Source organism: Zingiber officinale, chromosome 2A, assembly GCF_018446385.1.
Source record: "Zingiber officinale cultivar Zhangliang chromosome 2A, Zo_v1.1, whole genome shotgun sequence".
Classification (NCBI taxonomy): domain Eukaryota; kingdom Viridiplantae; phylum Streptophyta; class Magnoliopsida; order Zingiberales; family Zingiberaceae; genus Zingiber; species Zingiber officinale.
In genome coordinates this window covers 2519716-2542549 of record NC_055988.1, presented here as the reverse complement: position 1 = coordinate 2542549, position 22834 = coordinate 2519716, and the positions used below count along the sequence as shown (strand labels likewise).

The window sequence follows — 22834 nt, the reverse complement described above, 5'->3', positions numbered from 1 at the left end:
TTGCATTGTCAAACATCGAAACCCAAACCAAGACTCAAGCTTGGTCAACCGGTCAACCTTGACCTGAGGGATGTTGCACCAACATCTTGGGCATACCCTTTTCTTATCAACTCTTCAACTTGTTTTTGAAGCTCCTTCATCTCCATAGGATTGGTCTTATAGGCTGGTCGATTAGGAATGACTGCTCCTGGGATGAAGTCAATCTGGTGCTCTATTCCCCTAAGTGATAGTAATCCATCAGGAACTTCTTCAGGAAAGACATAATCAAATTCCTGCAAAAGAGATTTAACAACACTAGGCAAAGAAGAGTTAAGAATGTTAGTGTTGAAATAAATCTCCTTGTACAAAAGTACAATCATCGGCTGTTGAGAATAAAAAACTCTCTTAACCGCTCTTTCTTTTGCATAAAAACTCCCTTTTTTACTCTCTTGCTCTAGATTTTTTTTTCCTTTTTCATTCTTTTTTTTTTCACTTCTCTCATCCTCACTTTTTCTTTTCTCACACTCCTTTTCTTTTCCATTTTTTTTCTCTCACAATTTTTTTCACTCTCATTTTTGATTCTCAATTGATCTTCAGATACTTGCTTAGGAGTTAATGGTACAAGAGTTACAAGTTTACCATGCATCTTAAAAGAATATTTATTTGTGAACCCATCGTGCATGACCCTCCTCTCGAATTACCATGGTTTACCTAAAAGCAAATGACTTGCTTGCATTGGTACTACATCACAAAGAACATCGTCATGATACCTACTAATGGATAATGAAACCAACACTTGCTTAGTGACCTTAACTTCCCCGCAATTATTCAACCATTGTAGTTTATAAGGTCTAGGATGTTTAGTGGTAGGTAAGCATAATTTCTCAACCAAGATAGTACTAGCTACATTAGTGCAACTTCCCCAATCTATAATCATACTACATATCTTGTCTTTGATATGACAACGAGTATGAAATATGTTATCTCGTTGTTCTTCATCTTCTTCCTTCACTTGTATATTTAGAGCACGCCTAGTGACAAGGGCTTCATGTTCAATGGGATACTCTTCTACATCACTTTCCACCAATGGTAGCAAGGCATTATCATCTTCGAACTCACTCTCAGTTTCAATATCACCATTTTCTTTCAAATGCATAATTCTTTTGTTTGGACATTGTGAAGCAATATACCCTCTTCCCAAACACTTAAAGCATTTAATATCTCTATTTCTTGAAGATTGGATAGGTTCTTTACCTTTAACCAATGGAGAAGCAGCATCTTTATTCTTCAAAAACTCGGTCTTACTCCTTGAAGCAAATTTATTGTCTCTTTTGTTCCAACTATATTTCTAAGTGGATGAATTAGAACTTTGCCTATGCTTGATTGAACCCTTCCTTTTGAGTTGCCTTTCAACTTTCATGGACATATACACCATATCTTCTAGCTCCACATAATGTTGTAACTCCACTACATTTGCAATTTCTGAATTCAAAAATTGTAAAAATCTTGCCATGGTTGCTTCTCGGTCCTCCTCCACATTGGCTCGAATCATGGCAATCTTTATCTCCTTATGATATTCCTCCACAGTTTTGGATCCTTGGGTTAGACTTTGTAGTCGTTGGTACAAATCTCGATAGTAATATGATGGAACGAACTTCTTCCTCATAGTAGATTTTATCTCTTCCCAAGTGCCAACGAGTCTCTTATTGTTTCTTCTCCTATTTAGAATAATTTGACCCCACCAAATAATAGCATAATCAATAAACTTAACAGCAGCAAGTTTTACCTTCTTCTCTTCAGAGTAGTGGTGACAATCAAACACTAATTTCACTTTCTTTTCCCACTCCAAATATGCGCCTGCATCACTTTTGCCTTGAAATGAAGGAATCTTCATCTTGATATTTCCCAAGTGTCTATCAGCATAATCATTCATCCTTCCTCTTCTACCACCAATTCTAGCATAATCAGATCTGCCACTAGAAACTCTATCATCAATGCCCTCAGAAATGTCATCATCATCATCATTGTTGTCATCACGGTTACATTGTCTTGAACTTCCTGTAGGAACTCTACTGACTTGGCTATTTTGCAATTTAGAAATTACAACATCTTGTCTCTCTAATCTGTTGAAGATTTGATTGAATCTGATTTCCATGTGTTTCAAGCGTTGTCTCAAGGCATGTTGTTCAAGTGTTTCTGTAGGTCTTGCTTCCTCTCCACTTGTCGTCATTAATGCAATCTGTTGTCACTCAATCACTCAACTCACTAATGTTAGCTCTTTAAAGAACTTAGAATTGTTGTAATTCCCTATAAGCGTTTATTGACTAATTGAAAATCCCAAGGGTATTAGGATAGAAGATAGGGGTTGATAGAGGAATGCAAATTGTAGAATTGAAAACTTAGATTAAGGGCTATAAAGAAATTTGACAGAATTAAATCTTGGCAAAAACTTAAAAAGAAATGCGGAATTGAAAAAAATGCAAGTATACTGGGCAAAACTTTAAAGGAATTGCATAGTATATAAAGCAAGACTTTAAAGGAAATGCGGAGTGTACTAGGCAAGACTTTAAAGGAAATACGAAATTGAAAAATATAAGTATTCTAGGCAAGACTTTAAAGGAAATATGGAATTGGAAAATACAAATATACTAGGCAAGACTTTAAAGGAAATATGGAATTGGAAAATACAAATATACTAGGCAAGACTTTAAAGGAAATGTAGAGTATACTAGGCAAGACTTTAAAATAAATGCGGAATTGGAAAATGCAAGTATTCTAGATAAGACTTTAAAGGAAATGCGGAATTGAAAACTGCAAGAATACTAAGCAAAACTTTTAAAGAAAATGAAGAATTGGAAAATGCAAGTATAGGAATAATAATTCTCTACACCCACATTTTTTCCCAAAATTTGGCCTTATTTTTACTGGATATATATATAAATCTCGACCTCTTTTTTTTTACAGAAATACTTTTTAATTTTGGCCTCCTTTTTTTGCACTTTTTTATAGCAACAAGATGACTAAAACTCACTAAGATTGAGATGATAACGATTAGTAGATAATGTTGAACAAAATAAACAAAGATTCGAGCATAAAAGAAAAAGGATAGCCAAATCGATTTAGAAAAATCCAAAGCTCTGATACCAAATGATGTGAACGCAATGAGAAAAATATCTCAAGAACCCACAACGAATTGAAGAAGAAAGAAAGAAAGGTTTAAATCCATAAGATTGATGAAAAAAACCTTGACCCAATGCTTAGGAAAGAATGAAGCCTGGTATAGAAGTGGAAGACACCACAACCTTGAGATGGTGGTCGATATGTCTTCGAACGCCACAAGAGAATGCCTTGATAAGTTCTATTTCAATGAAGAACTAATAAGTGAGTCTCACCATGATTTAGAATAAAAATATGTCAAAAAGTTCTAGTTGAAGACACCACAACCTTACGTTTTTTTTTTTTTTTTTGAAATTTATGTCTTTTTTAGTTTAAGTTTTTTTTAAGTGTTTACTTTTTTTTTTTAAGTTTATGGTTTTTTAACTTTTACCTTTTTTACTTTACGTTTTTTTAGTTTTAGTTTTTTTTTTTTAAAGTTTATGTTTTTTTCTTTACATTTTTTTTTAATTTACGATTTTTTTTTAGTTTATTGTTTTTTTAGTTTATGTTTTTTTAGTTTACCTTTTTTATTTTTTTTTATTTATGGTTTTTTTAAAATAAAATGTTTATTATAAAAAGTTTTGCTAGTGCCAGATTACATAATTTTCTTCGCAAAGAGTGTCGTTCTGATGAATTTCTAGTTGAACTAGATAATAAAGCTTCATCTTCCTTACCAAAACAAGTTCATGGTGTCGATTGCTTTGATCAATTATCTGATACTCAAGAACAACAACGAGTAAATGTCAATGCATGGAGAGATACAATAGCGAATCAAATGTGGAGCGATGTTATCATATTGGTAATAACGAAACGAATTTTTCTTTCTTATAAATCCACAAGTTTCCATGAAAAAGTTTATAAATGTCTGTAAAAGTCTTGCAAAAAAGTCTATAGAACTCCATAGAATTCTTTTCACAACTACGCGAGATTCTATACAAGTCAATAAAAATCAATCAACTCCACAAAAGTCTATGATTAAAAAAAAGTCAATGAAAGTCATTCAATCTCTTGATTGAATACACCCCCCTTAGATTAAAAATATGTCAAAAGATACATGTGTGGTCATCACCCTCTTTATTTATAACTATAGGATGACTAAAAAACCCTAAAAGACCAAAAGAAAGTCCATTTAATATATGCCTATGCAAATTATTTAGTCATTTTAAGCTTATGACATTATTACAACCCAAATAAAGATAGAAATTGAATCTAAATTGAGCCTACATATCCCGATTACATAAACATGAGACTTAAGTGCTAATTAATTTCATCTAAACTTAAATTTGGTTGACTAAGCTAGAGGACTTGCTCTTGGTCAAACCTTCTTCAATAGTAGCTTTGGCCTTCACACCTTCAATTAGCACATTAAGTGTTTTTTTCATCTTTTTAGCCTTAGCCCTTGTAATTGGGCCTCCATTGATGCATAATGGATCATCATTAATATCTAAAGTGTGTTGAGCATGATCCATATCGTTAACTTGTTGGACAACTTGTTGTTCTCTTTCTTTGACTCCATCACGGAGTGACCGGCAAGGCAGGGACAACAGCGACGAACAAGAGGCAATCACGCCGTTGGAATGAGGAAGCAACATCGGTTGTGGTCATCAGGTAGCATCCAAACACCGATGATGGCAGTGGTGGAGGCCAATGTGATGTGTGTGCAGGTAGTGGTGCAGCGGCAGTAGGTGCGGCTATTGCGCTCATGGAGAGGAGGAGAATGACAATGATGTTGCCGTTTCTATTGCAAAGCCGAGCCAAAAAGAGGTGTTGGAAAATTAGTTTTGGTGACGATAGGGATAAGATGACTATTTCGCAAGTAGATCATCGTAAATCAATTTCTTAAGTGAATGAGAAATTAATGTTTAATAAAGGCTTGATTCGAGTTAGATTCATCGATAAATACTAACTAGAGTATGTGGAACCATTGAGGGTTATGAAATTATAATTAATTTTGTTGATTAATTGATTAACTAAAAGATTAATCATTATGATATTAATTACTTGATTAATTAATATTTATAATAGATTAAGTACATAGTTAATTAAATTAATCAAGTAAATTAATTAATCATAATATAAAGGTTTAAGTGAAAAGATTTAAAGAAAAAAACACATCTCATATCCTTTCACCTCTTGGAAGAAATCTTTAACTTCTTGGAAGTAATCCTTTATCCCTATAAAACCAACCTCATTCCTTCCACTCAACACACTCAATTCTCAAATTATAAATTCTCTTCTTGAATTCTCTTCTCTCTCTCCTCTCTTGGGAGTAATCCTTCATCCCTAACAAATCTGACTTTGTATTTTCCCTTTCAAGTTTGATTCTAGCATATATATCATGAAATTTTACTGTTGCATACATTTCATTATAGTGTTTTATTGACTATTTCATCATTTTTGCATTAGCTCCAATTGAGAACTATATACTCTCAAATAAATGTTTTAGGTTTATTAAAAATATGATTCCTTACATACTTAGCAGCTTATTGGATTTTTAAGTGTTTGTATTTGTGAATTGATAAGAGACATAAACTGATAATTAGATCATTGAGATCATTATGATATATTTAGTTTCATGCAAGCGAAATAAATATTAGGCATCTAAGAATCTGTTATTTATTTTAAATTATTATCAACCGTTGCCAATAAAAATTTATGTGAAATATTTTGCATATTTTTTTGACTTTGAAAGATATCTTTTTCCACTAACACTTCTGAATCGCTCTACATATTGGCAGAGTGTGCTGAAAAAGAAAGCAAGAATCTGAATCAGTTAACTGTTCATCTAATACACTAATATCGTTTTTTTAAAAAAAAATTTTATAATTAGGTATGACCATTGTTTTTCCCAATCATGTTGGATCCAGGATTTGAAATGATAGCGAGTAAATTCAGCGAAACTTTGGGGAGAAAATCAGAAAGTACTATATTACATGACCGACAATCTATTGAGAAATCAAGCAATTGACACAAACAATGAGGAAAACCCTAGATAACGAGATCAATGAGGAACCAATTGTGACGTAGGTCAATTCAAGAACTGGTGAACTTGGTGACGGCCTTGGTACCCTCAGAGACGGCATGCTTCGCGAGCTCACCGGGAAGGACCAGGCGGACGGAGGTCTGGATCTCGCGGGAGGTGATGGTCGGCTTCTTGTTGTAGCGAGCAAGGCGGGCTGCCTCCTGGGCGAGCTTCTCGAAGATGTCATTGATGAAGGAGTTCATGATGGACATGGAACTGCTGGAGATCCCGATGTCCGGGTGAACCTGCTTGAGCACCCTGAAGATGTAGATTTTGTAGGTCTCGGATCCCTTCTTCACCTTCTTCTTTTTCTTGTCGACGCCAGCAGCGGAGCCGTCCTTGGATGGGAGGCGCTTGCCGGCCTTAGGCTTCTTTTCCGCCGGCGCCTTCTCCGCAGGGAGCTTCTTCTCCTTCTCCTCCGCCTGCTTGTCGGAGGCGGCGGGCTTCTTCTCCGCGGCCTTAGGCGCCATTGGGATCGTTATCGACGAAGGAGCGAGGAATCGAAACAGAGATCGAGATGGCGTTTGGAGATGGGAAAGAATCGATGGGTGGGTAGTTTATATGGAGAGAAGAGGATGGCGGTGATTGGGGAGAATGATTCGTGACCGGATCGATGAGTTGTCTACTGTCTTCATCGTTAGATTCATTAATAATGTAAACAATATCGACGGTCAGGATTGTTGAGTATAATTGACCGAGGAGCCCCCGGACCCGAAACCGCATCCAATCCGGCCAATCCAATTAAGGCCCAATAGAGAATTGTAGTCGGGCTTAATTTAAGGCCCAATAAGTGATGCAGGCTATATGGCCTAATTAGCAAGAAGCAAGGATACATTTGGCTTATTGAAAAATGATGTTTAATTTATATTTTCTATATCTGTTTTCTAAAGAAAATAGATAATATTTTTTGAAAAAAATAGAGAATATCTAAAAAATATTTTATATTTTTCAAAAAACACATATTTTTCAAAAAAAAATAAAAATAAAAATAAAAAATAAGTAAATCAAACGCACCCTTTCTCATCTACGTGCCTTACCAATCATGTAGAACAGCATGAACAATTACAAGGGGCTGAGACCAAGTTCCTATAAATAAAACGTGAGTTGGTTGAATTAGTTCATGCATCCTTCACAGATTAACATCAGAGGATGTAGAACCTTTAAAAAACATAAAAATGACTACACTGCAGTATTTAGGATACAAACACCTATATAAATTACTGATGCATGGTCAATTAATCTCTTAAAATCTCTTTTCAACCCTGCAACATTTTGCCTCTAAAGAAAACATCATGGCACTATCCATACATCAAATATTGACCACTAAAGAAACATCCTCCTCTTTACAAAAATCTGGTAGTACCAAAACTCCAGCCCAAATCTAGTCTCAAATCATTAAAAATACTCTAAAACTGAGTAGATAGGTGGATTGGATCCTACCCGAACAAATCTAGGTTGCTGAGCAGCCATCACGGAGTGGATTGTTCAGTAGACAACTTTGAATTGAACTTGATAGTTTCCATGACAAAAATAGAGTCTTGTGTAAAGGATATTTATAACATAGATATAGACATTTTATATTTTATTGTAGCGAAAGTTAATTATTCTCACTTCATGCGTCCTTTATAACCGCCCCCATTTTATAGCTAACACAATATGATGTCAATATCTCATCAAATGTCTAATTATCCATGTAACAATTAACATTCTAGAGTATATAACAAATAATGAAACCATATAAAATGTGGAATAAATCTTCAAGAATGAGACCTTTTCGAAAATAAAAAAAAAAAGGTAAATTTTCTAATCGCACATTCATCCAAGTTCAAAATAATATCATTACCGTCCAAAAGTATATCAAAATATAATGATCCTATTTGAAAATAGATAAGATGGATGCTGAGGATCTGACGTTCCCGCTGACCTCCTATGGACTTCGCTCCGACCTGCAACACAAGTTGCATTAGTGCCGAGCCAGCGAAGGGGTCCCCGACGATGGCCTTCCGACGCTCAAGTCAGTCTCTGATGAAGAAGAAGCAGTAAATGGAGCAACAAGAAGACTAAAGCGCAACAATAAATATCGCATACCTCTGTCAATAATTGGACCTCCCTTTATATAGAGCTTCGGTAGCGTGCGTGCACACTTCCCAAGGTGAGCACGCATCTCAAAACTTTCTTTGAAAAGACGTGTCAATAAAGTGTCTGTGACACAGTACCTTGACGGGCCGAGCATATATCTGAAGTGACAGTGGAAGCTTCCGCCATACGATCATCTGTCTGACAATGCCGCCTGTCAGTGACACTAGCTCCCAAAAGGATATCAAAAGATAACCTGCTGTGTCTGTTGCTTAGCTGAGCGGAATAGCCGCTCGGCCGAAATTCTGCTGTTCATGTGTTGTCTGTTGTCGCGCCGAGTGGGATAACCGCTCGGCTGGGAGTCCACTATCCAAGTGTTGTCCGTTGCCAGGCCGGGCAGGATAGTCGCTCGCCCGGAAGTCCACTGTCTTCGTGATTTATTGCTGGGTCGAGCGGGATGGCCGCTCGGCCGGAAGCCCACTGTTTGCATGCTCGGTTGATGTCGATTCTGCTGTCAGGCTGAGCAGAGGAGCTGCTCGGCCGGAATCGAACTCTGTTGATGCAATGCCTCGCTGTCTAGCCGAGCGGGATGTCGTTTGGCTCGACTTCCGCACATCGTTCTCACTTGAGCGTCGGGTGTTTGAATGCTCCCCGTGTCGAGGTCGACGACGGGTCGGATCCTTCTCCCCGGTCACTTGGCTACCAGGATTCATAAACTCTAGTACTTATCCTGGAGGTCTAGAGTTCGAATCCTGGTGAAGGTAAAAATCACGCTCACTTGGCTACCAGGATTCATAAACTCTAGTACTTAACCTGGAGGTCTAGAGTTCGAATCCTGGGGAAGGCAAAAATCCACTGGACAGGGGTGGAAAGACCTTGTGAGTAACGGCACACGTCTGAGGGTCGTCGGTCAACGGCATAAGGGGTCGTCAGTTGGGCCGCCAGTGGGGTTGCCCAAGGGACCGCCAAGGGGTCGCCAAATGGGCCGCCAGTGTGGCCGCCCAAGGGGTCGAGGGGTCGGGTCGTTACACATCGTTCTCACTTGAGCGTCAGGTGTTTGAATGCTCCCCGTGTCGAGGTCGACGACGGGTCGAATCCTTCTCCCCGGTCGGGGCATGCTTCGCCCGACCGGCCGATGCCCTATACATGTTGACTGCCTTGATTTTGACCTCCCTTGACCTCCACCGTGGCAGCAGGGTAGGGCCCCTCATCAGTTAACCTCAAGTAATGTGAGAGTTATTCGCAAGGAAGAATAAAATTTTCCTATGCGAGAACTATGCCTTAAAAGGATGGACAACAAAATTATACTATAGGTATAATGATGGTTAAGGCTTTATGGGAGCCATTTGACTAAAGTCCTAAAGTTGAGGATAGTGAGTTTAAACTATCCAAAAAGAGGATTAATGAAGGTCTTTAGATAGAAGGTCAAGTCCATTTAGTAAAAAGCTAGACTTGAGTCTAACTCAATAAGACCTAAGTGGAGGTCAAAATAGATAAGTTAGAAGGATTGCATTACATGTGTTACAAGTGACTAAGAAGTGAGTCAAGTGTCTCACAAGGAATAAATACAATTATGATCAACACTCCAATCAAACGATACAACTATGGCTCGATAAGATTGAAAGACCAAGGGATGTATACTTCTTGAATCGAGTATCTTTCGAAGAGTAATACAATTTTGGTCAACACTCCAATCAAACGACCGCAGCTTTAGCTCAATAAGATTGGAAGACCAAGGGAGGTATACTTCTTAAGTCGAGTATCTTTTGAAGAGTAATACAATCCTACTCAGTACTCCAATTATACGACCACAACTTTGGCTCGATGAGATTGGAAGACCAAGAGATGTATACTTCTTGAGTTGAGTATATCTCAAAGAGTAGTACAATCTTGACCAGTACTCCAATCAGATGACCGCAGTTTGGCTCGATGAGATTTGAAAACCAAGGGATGTATACTTCTTGAGTCGAGTATCTCTCGAAGAGTAATACAATCCTCGGCAGCACTCCAATCAAACGACCGCAACTTTGGCTCGATGAGATTGGAAGACCAAGGGATGTATGCTTCTTGAGTCGAGTATCTCTCTAAGACTAATACAATCCTAGTCAACACTCCAATTAAACGATCATAACTCTAGCTGAGTGAAATTGGACGACCAAGTGATGCATACTTTCTAGATTGAGCATTTTTTTGACAACACGTGTAATCGTGATCATCATCCTGATTAAACAACCGTAGTTTTAACTCGGTGAAATCAAAAGATTAGAGTTATGGAGACTTACTTTTAAGTAAGTTTGAGGCCCTTGAAGTGTTTTATAAAATACTAGAAATGTGATTGGAAAAATCAACTAAGCAAGATCATCCATGGTGATTGAGAGAGAGAATGCAGGATATTGTTCAAGGAATGTTTCTCAAGGAAGAGCAACATTTCAATAATTGACTATATCGCATTCACCTTAATTCAATAATGGTGGCTCAAATATTGAGGAGATGATAAAAGTTATGTTGATAAGTTTTGGGTTTATTCTAAAAATTATGGGGGAAATTATCCTTTCGGTAAACCACAAGTCCTAGTGAGATAGAAATGGAAAATCTCTATAAGACATTGAAAGATCACGAACCTTCTAATGTGGGAGTTAACTACTGTGCCAATATTATCGTATCTAAGAAATTATGAGAAGAGCACTAGTGTAAAATGGTAAGTTTTGAAATAATTTAATACCATTAAAGCAGCAGATCTCTAGTGGTAAAATCTCTATTGAATATGAAGAATTGTGCGGATCCGCTAGGCCTATCAAGAGATCAATTATACTGCATGTCTAGGGGAATGAGTCTAAAATTCAACATTTAAATCGAGTAGTGGTAACCGAACAATGTTGACTGGAGATCCCAAGATCATGATTCAAAAGGGACAACTAAGTTACAAGATTTGAGGCACCTAGAAGTAATTCCTCCAACTCATTATTGGAGACAAAAGGTGCAACCTGTAAAATAAGTAAAGGATGAACAAAAGTTCTTATTGATTCCTATATTATACCATAAAGAGTATAATAGGGTATGACAAGATACTCTTAATAGGAGGTCACCTATATAAGTGAGAAGACGGGTCATTTCAATGAAACACTTATGAATCCCAAGATTTGTCTATGGCCAAAATGAACATGATAGAGAACTGGTAAAAGCCTAGGGGGCTATTGTGTAGATATGATTATCATGATTTATACCAATGGCAGAACAATTTAAGACATAGTTCATTGGGTAGCCAAGTAAATCCGATTGTATTCCACTATGGAAGGTTCAAAGTCACAAGCTACCTCTCCTGATACAATAATCTTCTGATGAAACTCTTGTTTGAGACTTGAAACTTATTCATAATTTCTATTCATATGGGGGATTGTTGGAAAATTGGTTTTGGTGACGACTAGGGATAAGATGGCTATTTCGCGAGTAGACCGTCGTAAACCAATTTCTCAAGTGAATGAGAAATTAATATCTAATGAAGAGTTGGTCCAAGTTGGATTCATAGTTAAATGCTAACTCGAGTATGTAGAACCTTTGAGGACTATGAAATTATAATTAATTTCGTTGATCAATTGATTGACAAAAAAATTAATCATTGTGATATTAATTAATTGATTAATTAATATCTATAATAAATTAAGTAAATAGTTAATCAGATTAATCAAGTAAATTAATTAATCATAATGAAAAAGTTTAAGTGAAAAGGTTTAAAGGAAAAGATACATTCTATATTCTTTCACCTCTTGGAAGAAATATTTCACTTCTTAGGAGTAACCCTTTATCCCTATAAAACCAACCTCATTCCTTTCACTCAACACACTCAATTCTCAAGTTGTGAATTCTCCTCTTGGATTCTCTACTCTCTCTCCTCTCTCTCCTCTCTTAAGAGTTTCAAGGCTTGGAAAGTTTGACAGGACTCGAAATTTGGAGTGCTCCTATTTCGAGATGCAAGTCATTGTATCTTGGGAGATAATTGCCAATAAACCGTAAGCAACTAGGCGGGATAGTAATCGTCTTAAGAAAAGAAGGTCAAGTCTTCACCTCGACCTTAACACTCTTACCCTTAGGCAAAAGTTTACCAAAAGGGGTTGTGTTGATATCCAAAGGGATAACTTGATGACCGACGAGATTTGTTCGGTAGCGATGATACCAAGAAGAATATGTCTCTTACTTGAAGGAATACTTCGATAATCGAAAAGAGATGTTGAGAGCATAAATAGGACAAAGTTTACATCGTCATACCAAACTCTATCGGTTAGAGTCATCGATTCATTGTCGAGATGACTAATTGAACCTATTTGTTGAATTTTAATATCGAAAATTAATATACCCATGTTTTTCATAAACAAAAATATCCAACAAGAGGTTAGACAGTGTCTGTTCCACGGAAGAAGGATCTGCACAGTTGGTTGCGATCGCACACGTGGAGAGGAGGCTATTCAGGGGCGGAACTGGAAATTTTTTTACAGGGGGGCTGAATCCACCCTGCATAGGTCATCCGTCACTGCCGCCACCGATCGCATGCTCAGACGCGCTTCAACGTATCCTTTTGTGTGGGAAGAAGGACGGGGAGGAGACGGAAGGTGGAAGGCTTAGAGCTCAGGTTGACTCTATTTCTCCACCAACACCACCTGCTTCATCACCTCCTGCATAAAAGTCTACCGGAGAAGAAGATTGGGGAGCTGCAAAAGTAGCCCCCACAGTCAGGAACCGCCATACTAGATGATTCCAACGAAGAAGGAAAGTTGTTGTTGCTCGAAAACAAAAACGATAAAGGAGAGTCGTGGCGCGCCGTATGGTTGAGGAAGAAGTGTGATCAGGACACAATGTGCTTGAACAAAACGTCACGAGAGCAGCCCTATTGTAGTAGAATTTTCAACAGCAATAGTGAAAAAAAAATTACATACAATATATTGAGAGTTTATAATAAAATAAATTTCTTGATTGATATATAATATATTTAGAGAAATATTACATACTTGATTAATTGACAAATTAATAAAAGAAAATTAGTTAACTAATTTATTCTAATAATTACTATATACTAGTTTGTTTAATAATTCTCTTTTAATCTCCTCTTCTCAGATCATGGCCGCCCCACTTTCGAGTCCTGCTCCTCCGGACATTGAGCTTCACTATTCTACATTAGTCGAGATTGTGTGATCGAGGATGCAACCAGGCTAAGCTTGTATTTCCAACGCCGAACTTGACTTTGCAGATCGGCCAATTGGGTGTGGGCATAGGCAGGTTATCTTCAGGGGCGGATTCAGTGGGGGGACAACATCGGCGGTCAGCTCCCCCGCCGGCGGTGTAACTCATAGTATTATGGGGTTTTACGATGAAGATGGAGGATACCGTCCCTTGTTTATCATGATCGCCCCTCCATATTTGAATTCCTGAATCCATCACTGATTATCTTGGCTCGGTCATCCTACACCCATAGCCAGTCAGGATGTCTTTTATTGTCTGGGCGGGCTAGCTAGCTAGCTGCTTCTATATTATATTTCCAACTTCTTCAATTTTGAATACTGTACATCAAATCGACAAAATAAATTAGCTCGGGGCAATGTTATATTATCAGGGTGTCTTTTCAATTTTTCGAACATCTCAAAATCGAAATCCTAACTTCGGTAAATTAACAACGATTGATCTAAAAATACCGGACTAATTAACTAACCGCTGTGAGCAGCACGTTATGATTTATTCTAATGACCAATAGAAAATTTTTGTAAAACTTGATTGATAGAGATAGGAAAATAAAAATGATTCGAGTGACAAATATTCTCCTGTTCATATAAATTCATAATATCAATAATTATGTTATTGTAAAAATTTTAATGTGAGACTAAACTCTCTTGAAGATAATTTGTTATTCATTTTTTTTAACACAGGTAGTTTACCATGTTTTTTTTTTTTTTGCTTAGTAGTATGTTTCATCTGAGATCTAGGTTTTTGTTGATGCATGCACTAGGTCGACTTTGTTATCGGGTCAGTTATCTATTGTGCTTGTTGTTGGTCGGATCTGCTATGGATCAGATCTGTCGTTGTCACGAAGGGAGGAACGAAGGCCTAAGTTGCAGGACTGCACCAACAAGAATTAGTGAGAAGGGGCTTGGGGGACCTCTGTTAAAACTCAATTGACGCTCAAGTCAGATCCCTCTAAGGAAAACTAAGGAAGAGTGCAACATATGTACTTGTGTTCTCTATTCTCTATTCTCTATTCTCTATTATCTGAGTATACGAAAAAGGAGGGAAGGGAAAGTCTATTATGTGATTATCAAGGCATGAACTCCTCATACTCGAGTTGTCATGTTGGATTTGTTGGTTAGAACTAAAAATTTAAGAGGGGTATATTCAATTAAAAGATTGAATGATTTGTATTGACTTTTTTTAATGATAGACTTTTATAAAGTTGATAGATTTTTATTGATTTTTATAAAATTTCATATAGTTTGGAAAAGAATTTTATGAAGTTCTATAAATTTTTTTACAAAACTTTTACAAACATTTATAAATTTTATAGAAACTTATAGATTTAAGAGGGTATATTCAATCTTGGAAAAGTGTAGGTGGTCATGGTTTCACACGATATTTATTTTCAAATAAAACCTAAAATACCTAATTAAATTTATTTTTTTAGTAAATAATAAATAGTATATTTGTTCATACATTTTTTTTTTCAACTTTTTATATTTTTATGGCTAAAAATAAAGAGAGGATAACGTCTTAATTTTTTTTTTTTAAAAATTAATAATATAATTTTAAATCCAACAATATTATAATAATTTTAAATATTTTTATTTACAAATTTAATCCAAATTATCATGAAATATTGGTCTAACCCTTTAATTTGGTCAATTTTTTAATAAAGCATTAAATTAATAAATTTGATTAGTAATAAAATTAATAGTATTATTATTATTTTGATAGTAATAATATTATTAAAATAAATAAATATAAATATATAAAATTTAGTTAGTAATTTTTAAGATTTAAATAAATTTTATAGAATATTTTTAGGGTTTAATTTCATTAGACTTTATTAAATTATCTATTAATTAAGTTGAGGATTAATTTGATTTATTAATATATATTTTATATTAAAATCTAATGTTTCAAGTTTCTCTTCCATGTACGCACAGCGCCAGTGCGCCACTGTCCAAATCGACTTCGACTTCGACCCACTCGCAAGTAGCCGACGGAAACATCACCGACCGCCTCAAATAATTTTTCTATTTATTTTTCTCCTTTCCGACGCACAACAAGCTTCACCTGTTGACACTCCTCATTGTTTTCCATCACAAGCAACCGGAGAAAATTCTCCACCGGTAACCTGCCGCCGTCAAAGAAAATGCTATAAGCGGCTATCGTTCCGTTTCAGCCGTTTCAATCCATTAATTTACTGTTATAACGTCTAAAAACGGTGTTTCAGAGGACTCTCAGCGTCGCATGAAATGCATGCTAAGAAGTTGATGCAGGTCATTGAGATGTTAAACAAGGACAGAGCCTTTTAGATCAAAGAAATAATCAAAATCAAGGAGTGGGAAGAGAAAGGACTTATTCGTAAAAAAGTTAAGGCGATTTAAAGTTAATAGCGAGGAGAAACTTTTTATTTTATTTTAAAAGTTATACCACGTGTTTTGGAGAGCTTTTATTGATTAAAATTTATATTCAAGAATTCTAAAAGAATCCATTAAAATCTATTGAAACTTTGAATTCCAAAAGATTTTCATAGAGTTTTAAAAAGTTAAGTTTGAATATCACATGACTTTTTAAAATTCTATAAAAATCTAATTTGAATACCACTAAATTTCTATAAAGCTTATAAAAATCTAAATTAAATACATCTAGATTTTTAAAATCCATAAAAATTATTCAAATAATTAAAAGTCTAAAGAAAAAATTAATTCTATCTAAAATTTCCAAACTTCATCAATTTTGACTCTTGTGCAGCAAATAGACAAAATATACCAGAACAAAATAGACAGCGAAAGGAAATAAACATTAAAGTGATTGGTTGATTTTCCATGATTTTTCTCTATCAAATCGAATGCAAGCACCCGTCCATCCAATGAAATACACGATGACAACAAACTAAACTATCATCTTTAATTTTTGTGTAGTAGGAAAGAAAAGGAAAAAAACATTTTAAAATAAATAATTTTTTGTTAGTATATATATTATAAGAAATAACCGAGTCAATCGCCACTTTACTCTTCTTCTGCCTTTCTTCTCATACTATTTTCTGAGATATTGATCAGATAGCAGCAATTGATGGAGTTGGGAAACAGATGGTCTCTTCGAGGAGAAACAGCCTTGGTCACTGGCGGATCCAAAGGGATAGGGTAAATATTTTGCTTTTATCTTCTTTTTATAGTTTGTTGTTGTTGTTGCTGTTGCTGTTGCTGTTGCAGGTGTGCTATTGTGGAAGAACTAGCAAGATTTGGAGCAGCAGTTCATACTTGCGCCAGGAATGAAGCAGAGCTGAAACAGAGTTTGCAGAAATGGAGAGACCTGAAGCTTCAGGTGTCTGGTTCGGTCTGTGACGTCTCCTCCTCGGAAGAGAGGGAGAAGCTTATAAAGGAAGTCAGCGCCATCTTCAACGGCAAACTCAATATCCTGGTGTTGATTTGACAGTTGTTCTTGTAGTAGCTTTGATAAAATTGTTAAATATTTTTTATTTCTCTAATCGTTAACTGAATTCGATTGACTGTTTGTGAAGGTTAATAATGCAGCATCTGCTTACGTTAAACCAGTTTTAGAAGTGACTCAAGAGGAATACAAGCATACCATGAACATCAACTTGGAAGCTGGTTTCCATTTGAGTCAACTCGCTCATCCTCTTCTCAAGGCATCTGGACGAGGCAATATCATCTTCATTTCCTCAACTGCTGGTCTCCAAGGAAAATTTTCTATGTCCGTCTATGGAGCGTCTAAGGGTATCCTAATTATTTTCCAAAAAAATAATAAAAAAACCATGTTGATATCTAAATGCAATATGAAATTTGTTTTATTTGTCTTTAGGAGCCCTGAACCAACTCACTAAATGTCTCGCTTGCGAGTGGGCTAAGGATAATATTCGTACCAATTGTGTTGCGCCCGGTATGATCGACACACCTATGGCTAAACCGGTATATAATTGCTTATCTTTATCTTAACTTAATTGTGTTCCTTTTCATGTAAATATCATGAAATTTAAATTGTATAAGAGTTTTATGTTTAATAGTTCATGGAGAACAAAGAACGGGTAGCGAAGTGGTGTCATCGTACTCCGCTTGGGCGTGTGGGAGAGCCTGAAGAAGTGGCAGCTTTAGTGGCTTTTCTTTGCCTTCCTTCTTCCTCTTTCATCACCGGTCAAGTGATTACGGTCGATGGAGGTAGAACAATAAGCGGTGACTATTAAAATGTAATATAATTGTTATATCTATATGCTTATTATATGAATTGTATACACTTTGATAAAAACATGGGCATGTATGCCTTATTCAAATATCATACTGTATGATGGAATAACTACACATATCACAAATAATTAATTTCATTTCGTTGGTCACTAGGTATTATCTTAATGTTAATTTTCAATCTCATTTTTCTAAAGAATGATTTTTTTTATAATTTTATTTTTACTTTTAAGAAAATACACATAATAAAATTTTATGTTATCATCAATAAAGTGAAAGTCATGAAATACTTATTTTTTCAAGTATTTGTTTTTCTTTTAAATTGTATACGTCTGTATAAATTAGGCTGAATGGTCTATTACTTCTTTTAACATATTTGAAAGGATGATGTCATCAACATAAGTCTCATACTTGTGTTTTGAATCAATTTGAAATATAGGTATGCCTTTCAAGTTAATTTATGTACTCAAAATATCATATTTAACATATCTTAATTTACCATATCATAAGTTAGTAGACTTTAAGGTAGTAAGCAAATGATTCATTTATACAAAATTTTATTTTTTTAACATAATTATTCTATTTGACTTAAATACTATGATAAAATCAAGCTTGTTTAAATGCAACCGGGACATTAAATTATTTCAAATTTTCAGAACATACAAGATATTGTTGAGAGACAACTTTTATTCAGAAGTCATCTTCATATATAACAACTTTGTCCTAACTCTTGATGTTTGAGGTTGTCAAATTTCCCAAGAAGAGATTTTACCCATCTTTGATTTTTTTTAAAAGTCGTGGAACCAATCCTTCTTGAACAACACATGTTTGGTGACACCAGTATCAATCTATCGCTTGGCAGGTCTCAACCCACCAAGTTCACTTTTAAGACTACAATACAAAGGTCCATGTTTAGCCGCTCATCCTTGTCTACAAGATTAACCTTCAATGGCTTCTTGCATTTTGAGGATATGTGTTTGACTCGATCACAATTGTAATATTTCCTAGGGAACTTCTTGTTGATGATGTCTCATTTGGGTCGTACTTTAGCTCCATTAGAAGATCCAAGGTTCTTCATTTCGAGATGACTGTTCTTGACCATGTTGATTTTAATAGTTGTTTGAGAGAACATTCTTTTGTTGAAACTCTTATTGTTTTTCTCAATACAAAGTCTAACAGTGAGTTCCTAAACATTCATATTCTTCTACTTGTGCTTCATCTAATTTTTGAAATATTTCTAGCTAGTAGCAACTTTTCAATGATAGTGTCGTAGTCTAAAATATAATTTCACCCAACCTCATGCTCTCTTAGTAAATCTTGTGCAGATCAACGAAACTCTTGAATTTGGTTAATCATTATTCTAGAGTCAATTATCTTGTAATTCAAGAATCCACAAACAAATTATTTTTTAAGCCCCACATCCTCTATCTTCCAATGCAAAGACTCCTATAGTTCCTTCGTCATTCTGTTCATGTTGTATACAATGTATAATTCATGTTGTATACAATGTATAATTAATCAATAAGATAGTTGAGGATGTAGTTTCAATATAGGAACTGTTGGGCGTTATACTTGGCAGACGAAAGGGTTCGTCCCTTTCGCTGCCGCAAACGGCAGTTTGCTGGAAACACCAAGGAGACGAGGGGGCGTCCTTTCCCCTTCGTCTTCCTCAGCCTTCTTATAAAAGGCGTCCAAGGCAATCAGAGAGGGGAGAGGTTGATGCGAAGGTAATCAACGAGTAGAGGCGTGAGGTGATCAATGAGCAAAGAGAGAACAGCTAGGGACGGGATTTGGTTTGTGGAAGAGTCCGAGAAGGTTCCGTGTGGTGATCTTCTCGGCGACAGCAGCAGCGACGTCTCCGGCGGTTCATCGGCGACTTCATCGACCGGCGTCTTCGGTTGCGGTTCTTCGGGAGATCAATGTGAGTGTTTATGGTTTCTGCATTATTATTTTAATTACTTCGTTTAAGTTTTCATGCTCTCAAAACTACCAACAGGAACCCTGAGTGGTTCGACTTTCACAACACTCGCGATTTGGACATCAATGTCATTCTTAATAATCTTAAGAGTTTCCTTTGTCAAAAATCAAATCAAATTAAGCATGGTCAAATAAAAAAATATCTTCTGTTGTCACCATTTGAAGTTCAATATTCTAGTGAACTTCTCTAGTTTCTTCCCATGATTGATTGGAATAGTCATAGCTAGATCAGAGGAGGTCTGTGAGTGTTAAGTTGCCTGTTTGCCAACACTTTCATTTATCATCTCAACAGAATCAGTCTATTTTAAAATTGTGGGTTGTCGGATTAAATGAAAAATTATTATATTTTAAAATTCAAATTTATTTGGTTTGCCAAGATGAGCTTGAACAATTGAACTCAGGAATATCAAGTAGGGAAGGCCAGGTTGCCAGTAGGGAAAATCATGTTGATAAGCAGGGAAGGTTGAGTACGAAAGCTGAGTTGTTGAACAAGGAAACTAAGCTATCAACAAGGAAGAGCTAGTAGGGAGGCCGAGCTATCAGGTAGGGAGGTCGAACAGGGTGGCTGAGTTGCTGAGTAGAGAGATTGAGCTGCCAGGCAAGGGGGACAAGTAAGGAGATTGAACTGCTGGGCATGGAGGTCAAGCATGGAGGCCAAGCTACTGAGTAGGGATGTATACAAAGTGTAGTTGAGTCTTTGTTTGACATAATTTTTTTAAAACAGATTTGCTTCTTAGTTGAAGCGATTAGAGGCTCAGATGGACATTTATTTTCTATGATACAATGGTTCAACCATGTTAGTAATCAAACACTGGTTGTTTGAGTCGAACTGAATAATCATTGAATGTTATCAACAAGAAAACTGAAAAAATGAAAGAGAAGGTCATGATGCTAGAGTAAATGAAAATTTATTAAATTTTAAAATTTAAATTTATTTGGTTTGGTAAGATGAGCTTGAACAACTAAACTCAGGAATATCGAGTAGGGAAGGTCATGTTGCTAGTAGGAAAAGTTGAGTTGATACACAAGGAAGGTCGAGTAGGAAAGTTGAGTTGTCAAACAAGGAAGTCTACCTATAAGGAAGGAAGGCCTAGTAGGGAGGCCGAGTTATCGAGTAGGGAGACCGAACATGGTTGTTAAGTTGTTGAATAGAGAGACCGAGCTGCAAGCAAGGAGATTGAGTTGTCGGGCATGGAAGTCAAGCACGGAGGCCAAGCTACTGAGCAGAGATGTATATATAGTGCAGTCAAGACCCTTGGTTGACACAATATTTTAAAACAATTTTTTTTCTTCTCCATCAGTGATTAGAGGCTTAGATGGACAATGAGTGTATTTCATATAGGATTTTCATTAGTATTTTGCACTCATCTTGTGATATTCTAGGAGCATATTTTGTATGGTTTGTTACCTTTCGATCTTGTTTCACTATTTTTCTGGTTTGGACATCCACTCTTGTGCTTTTTCATTGATAGGATGAAGAACCAAAGCTAAAACATAGTTAAAGAACCTTGGAATGATGACATGAAGCAAAGAATATGCTCTATCTATGTCCCAAGACATAGGTGTATTCCTCGGGATGAAGAGGAGCAAAAATAGAGCAGCCGCAAGAGTCTCAAAACTTTACATAGTTGCGCGCCATTTCTCCCAGAGGTCTCAAAACTTCACACGGGATGACTGTGTTTTTACACAGTCGTGCACCATTTCTCCAAGAGGTCACAAAATTTCACACGGCTCGACCATATGTTTTTCACATGGTCATGTGCCCGTTTCCTGCCGAACTCAGAACTTCACACAGTTGTGGTGCCTTGCCACAGTTGTTGCTGTTGCGATATTTTTGCAAGTTCTTTCCTAATCTAAGGGCTGGGGAGGCTTTAAAATGATCCCAAAGGCTCGTGGAGAAGGAGAGAAGAGTTTCCTGGTGACAAAGAACCCTAGGAGAGTTGTTCCAAGGAGCAAGAGTTCTCCTCCACGTTTGGAGTAATTGGAGAAGCAGCCCGTAGACATCATTCACTTCATTGAATAAGCTTATTTCTCTTTCTTTTAGATTTGGGTTGTAAAAGCTTGCTTAAAACATGTCTTCTTGCTAGAACTCCATATCCATGGAGTGGTACTCTTTGATTCTAGTACTATGGTGTAGCCTTTTGGCATGTAGACGCTTGTTTTTCCATGTTGAGATATATTCATGTTTCTTAATTTCTATGATTTGATTGTTTATGGTTCGGTTCTCCTGTGCATATACTAACTCGATGCCAAAAGCACATTTTTGTATCCCAAGGAATGTGAGGAAGGATCAGAAGGTGAATTCAATCCTCCTTCGACCCATAGAATACCGAGACATGGGGGGTCGATCACGAAAATAGGTCGAGTTACCGCGAGGATTCCCTAGGCTTTCACGGAGCTTAATGGGTCTACCTCGATTTGGCGTCACACATCAAGGAAAGGCAACTTGAGAACTATGGCGCATCTTGTGACAAAGAGCCTCCATAAGAAAGCGGTTCTTCAGCAATGTCTCCTTGAAAGTAGGCATCGCGTTTGGGTGGACACACCGTCATAATTCCAAAAGATCACGTCGATTAAATCAGGATTGTCTACCTACATGAACAACCAATGAGAATTTGGAATTCAAATATAAGATAGGATGTCCATAGTCATTGCAATGAAATTGAAGTCCTAGGATATCTTCCTAAATTGGATTTTTCTCCTAGAACTTTTCTCACAAGTTTTCTCAGTTTTCTAAAGACTTTCATGACCCTCGAATTCTCTGGATAACCATTTTCATATAGTAGATAAGTACTCGATTTATAGTTATCATGGGATCGATACTTTTATTATCTGATGAAGTTCGTGCACTTGCAATTTGAGACACATCAATGGACGTTTATTTTCTAAAACATAATGGTTCAACCATGTTAGCAACCAAACACTGGTTGTTTGGCTCGAACTGAATAATGCCTGAATGCTATCAACAAGAAAACTAATTAAAAAATGATAGAGAAGGTCATGATGCTAGAGTAAATGAAAAAATATTAAATTTTAAAACTCAAATTTATTTGGTTTGCCAAGATGAACTTGATCTTTGAACTCAGGGGTATCGAGTAGGAAATGTCATGTTGCCAGTAGAAAAAGTCGAGTTGATAAGCAGGGTAGGTCGAGTAGCAAAGTCGAGTTGTCAAGCAAGGAAGCTGAACTGTTGGTGTGGTTA

At 36.4% G+C, this 22834-nt stretch overlaps 2 protein-coding genes across 3 annotated transcripts; one reads left to right on the top strand and one right to left on the bottom strand.

The window, feature by feature from the left end:
- Positions 1-6036: 6036 nt before the first annotated feature.
- Positions 6037-6683, bottom strand: LOC122040522 (histone H2B-like). Its single transcript, XM_042599867.1, has one exon. The coding sequence runs from the start codon at positions 6625-6627 to the stop codon at positions 6169-6171; it is 459 nt and encodes a 152-aa protein (XP_042455801.1). The 5' UTR covers positions 6628-6683; the 3' UTR covers positions 6037-6168.
- A 9758-nt stretch (positions 6684-16441) lies between these two features.
- Positions 16442-21829, top strand: LOC122040520 (tropinone reductase homolog At5g06060-like). Of its 2 annotated transcripts, none has more exons than XM_042599866.1 (5): positions 16442-16599; positions 16669-16876; positions 16977-17193; positions 17279-17385; positions 21105-21829. In XM_042599866.1, the coding sequence occupies exons 1-5, from the start codon at positions 16529-16531 to the stop codon at positions 21132-21134; spliced, it is 633 nt and encodes a 210-aa protein (XP_042455800.1). In that variant the 5' UTR covers positions 16442-16528; the 3' UTR covers positions 21135-21829. The 2 variants fall into 2 exon arrangements, with proteins under 2 accessions (XP_042455800.1, XP_042455799.1); XM_042599865.1 differs by lacking the exon at positions 21105-21829 and adding an exon at positions 17481-17795.
- Positions 21830-22834: the final 1005 nt, after the last annotated feature.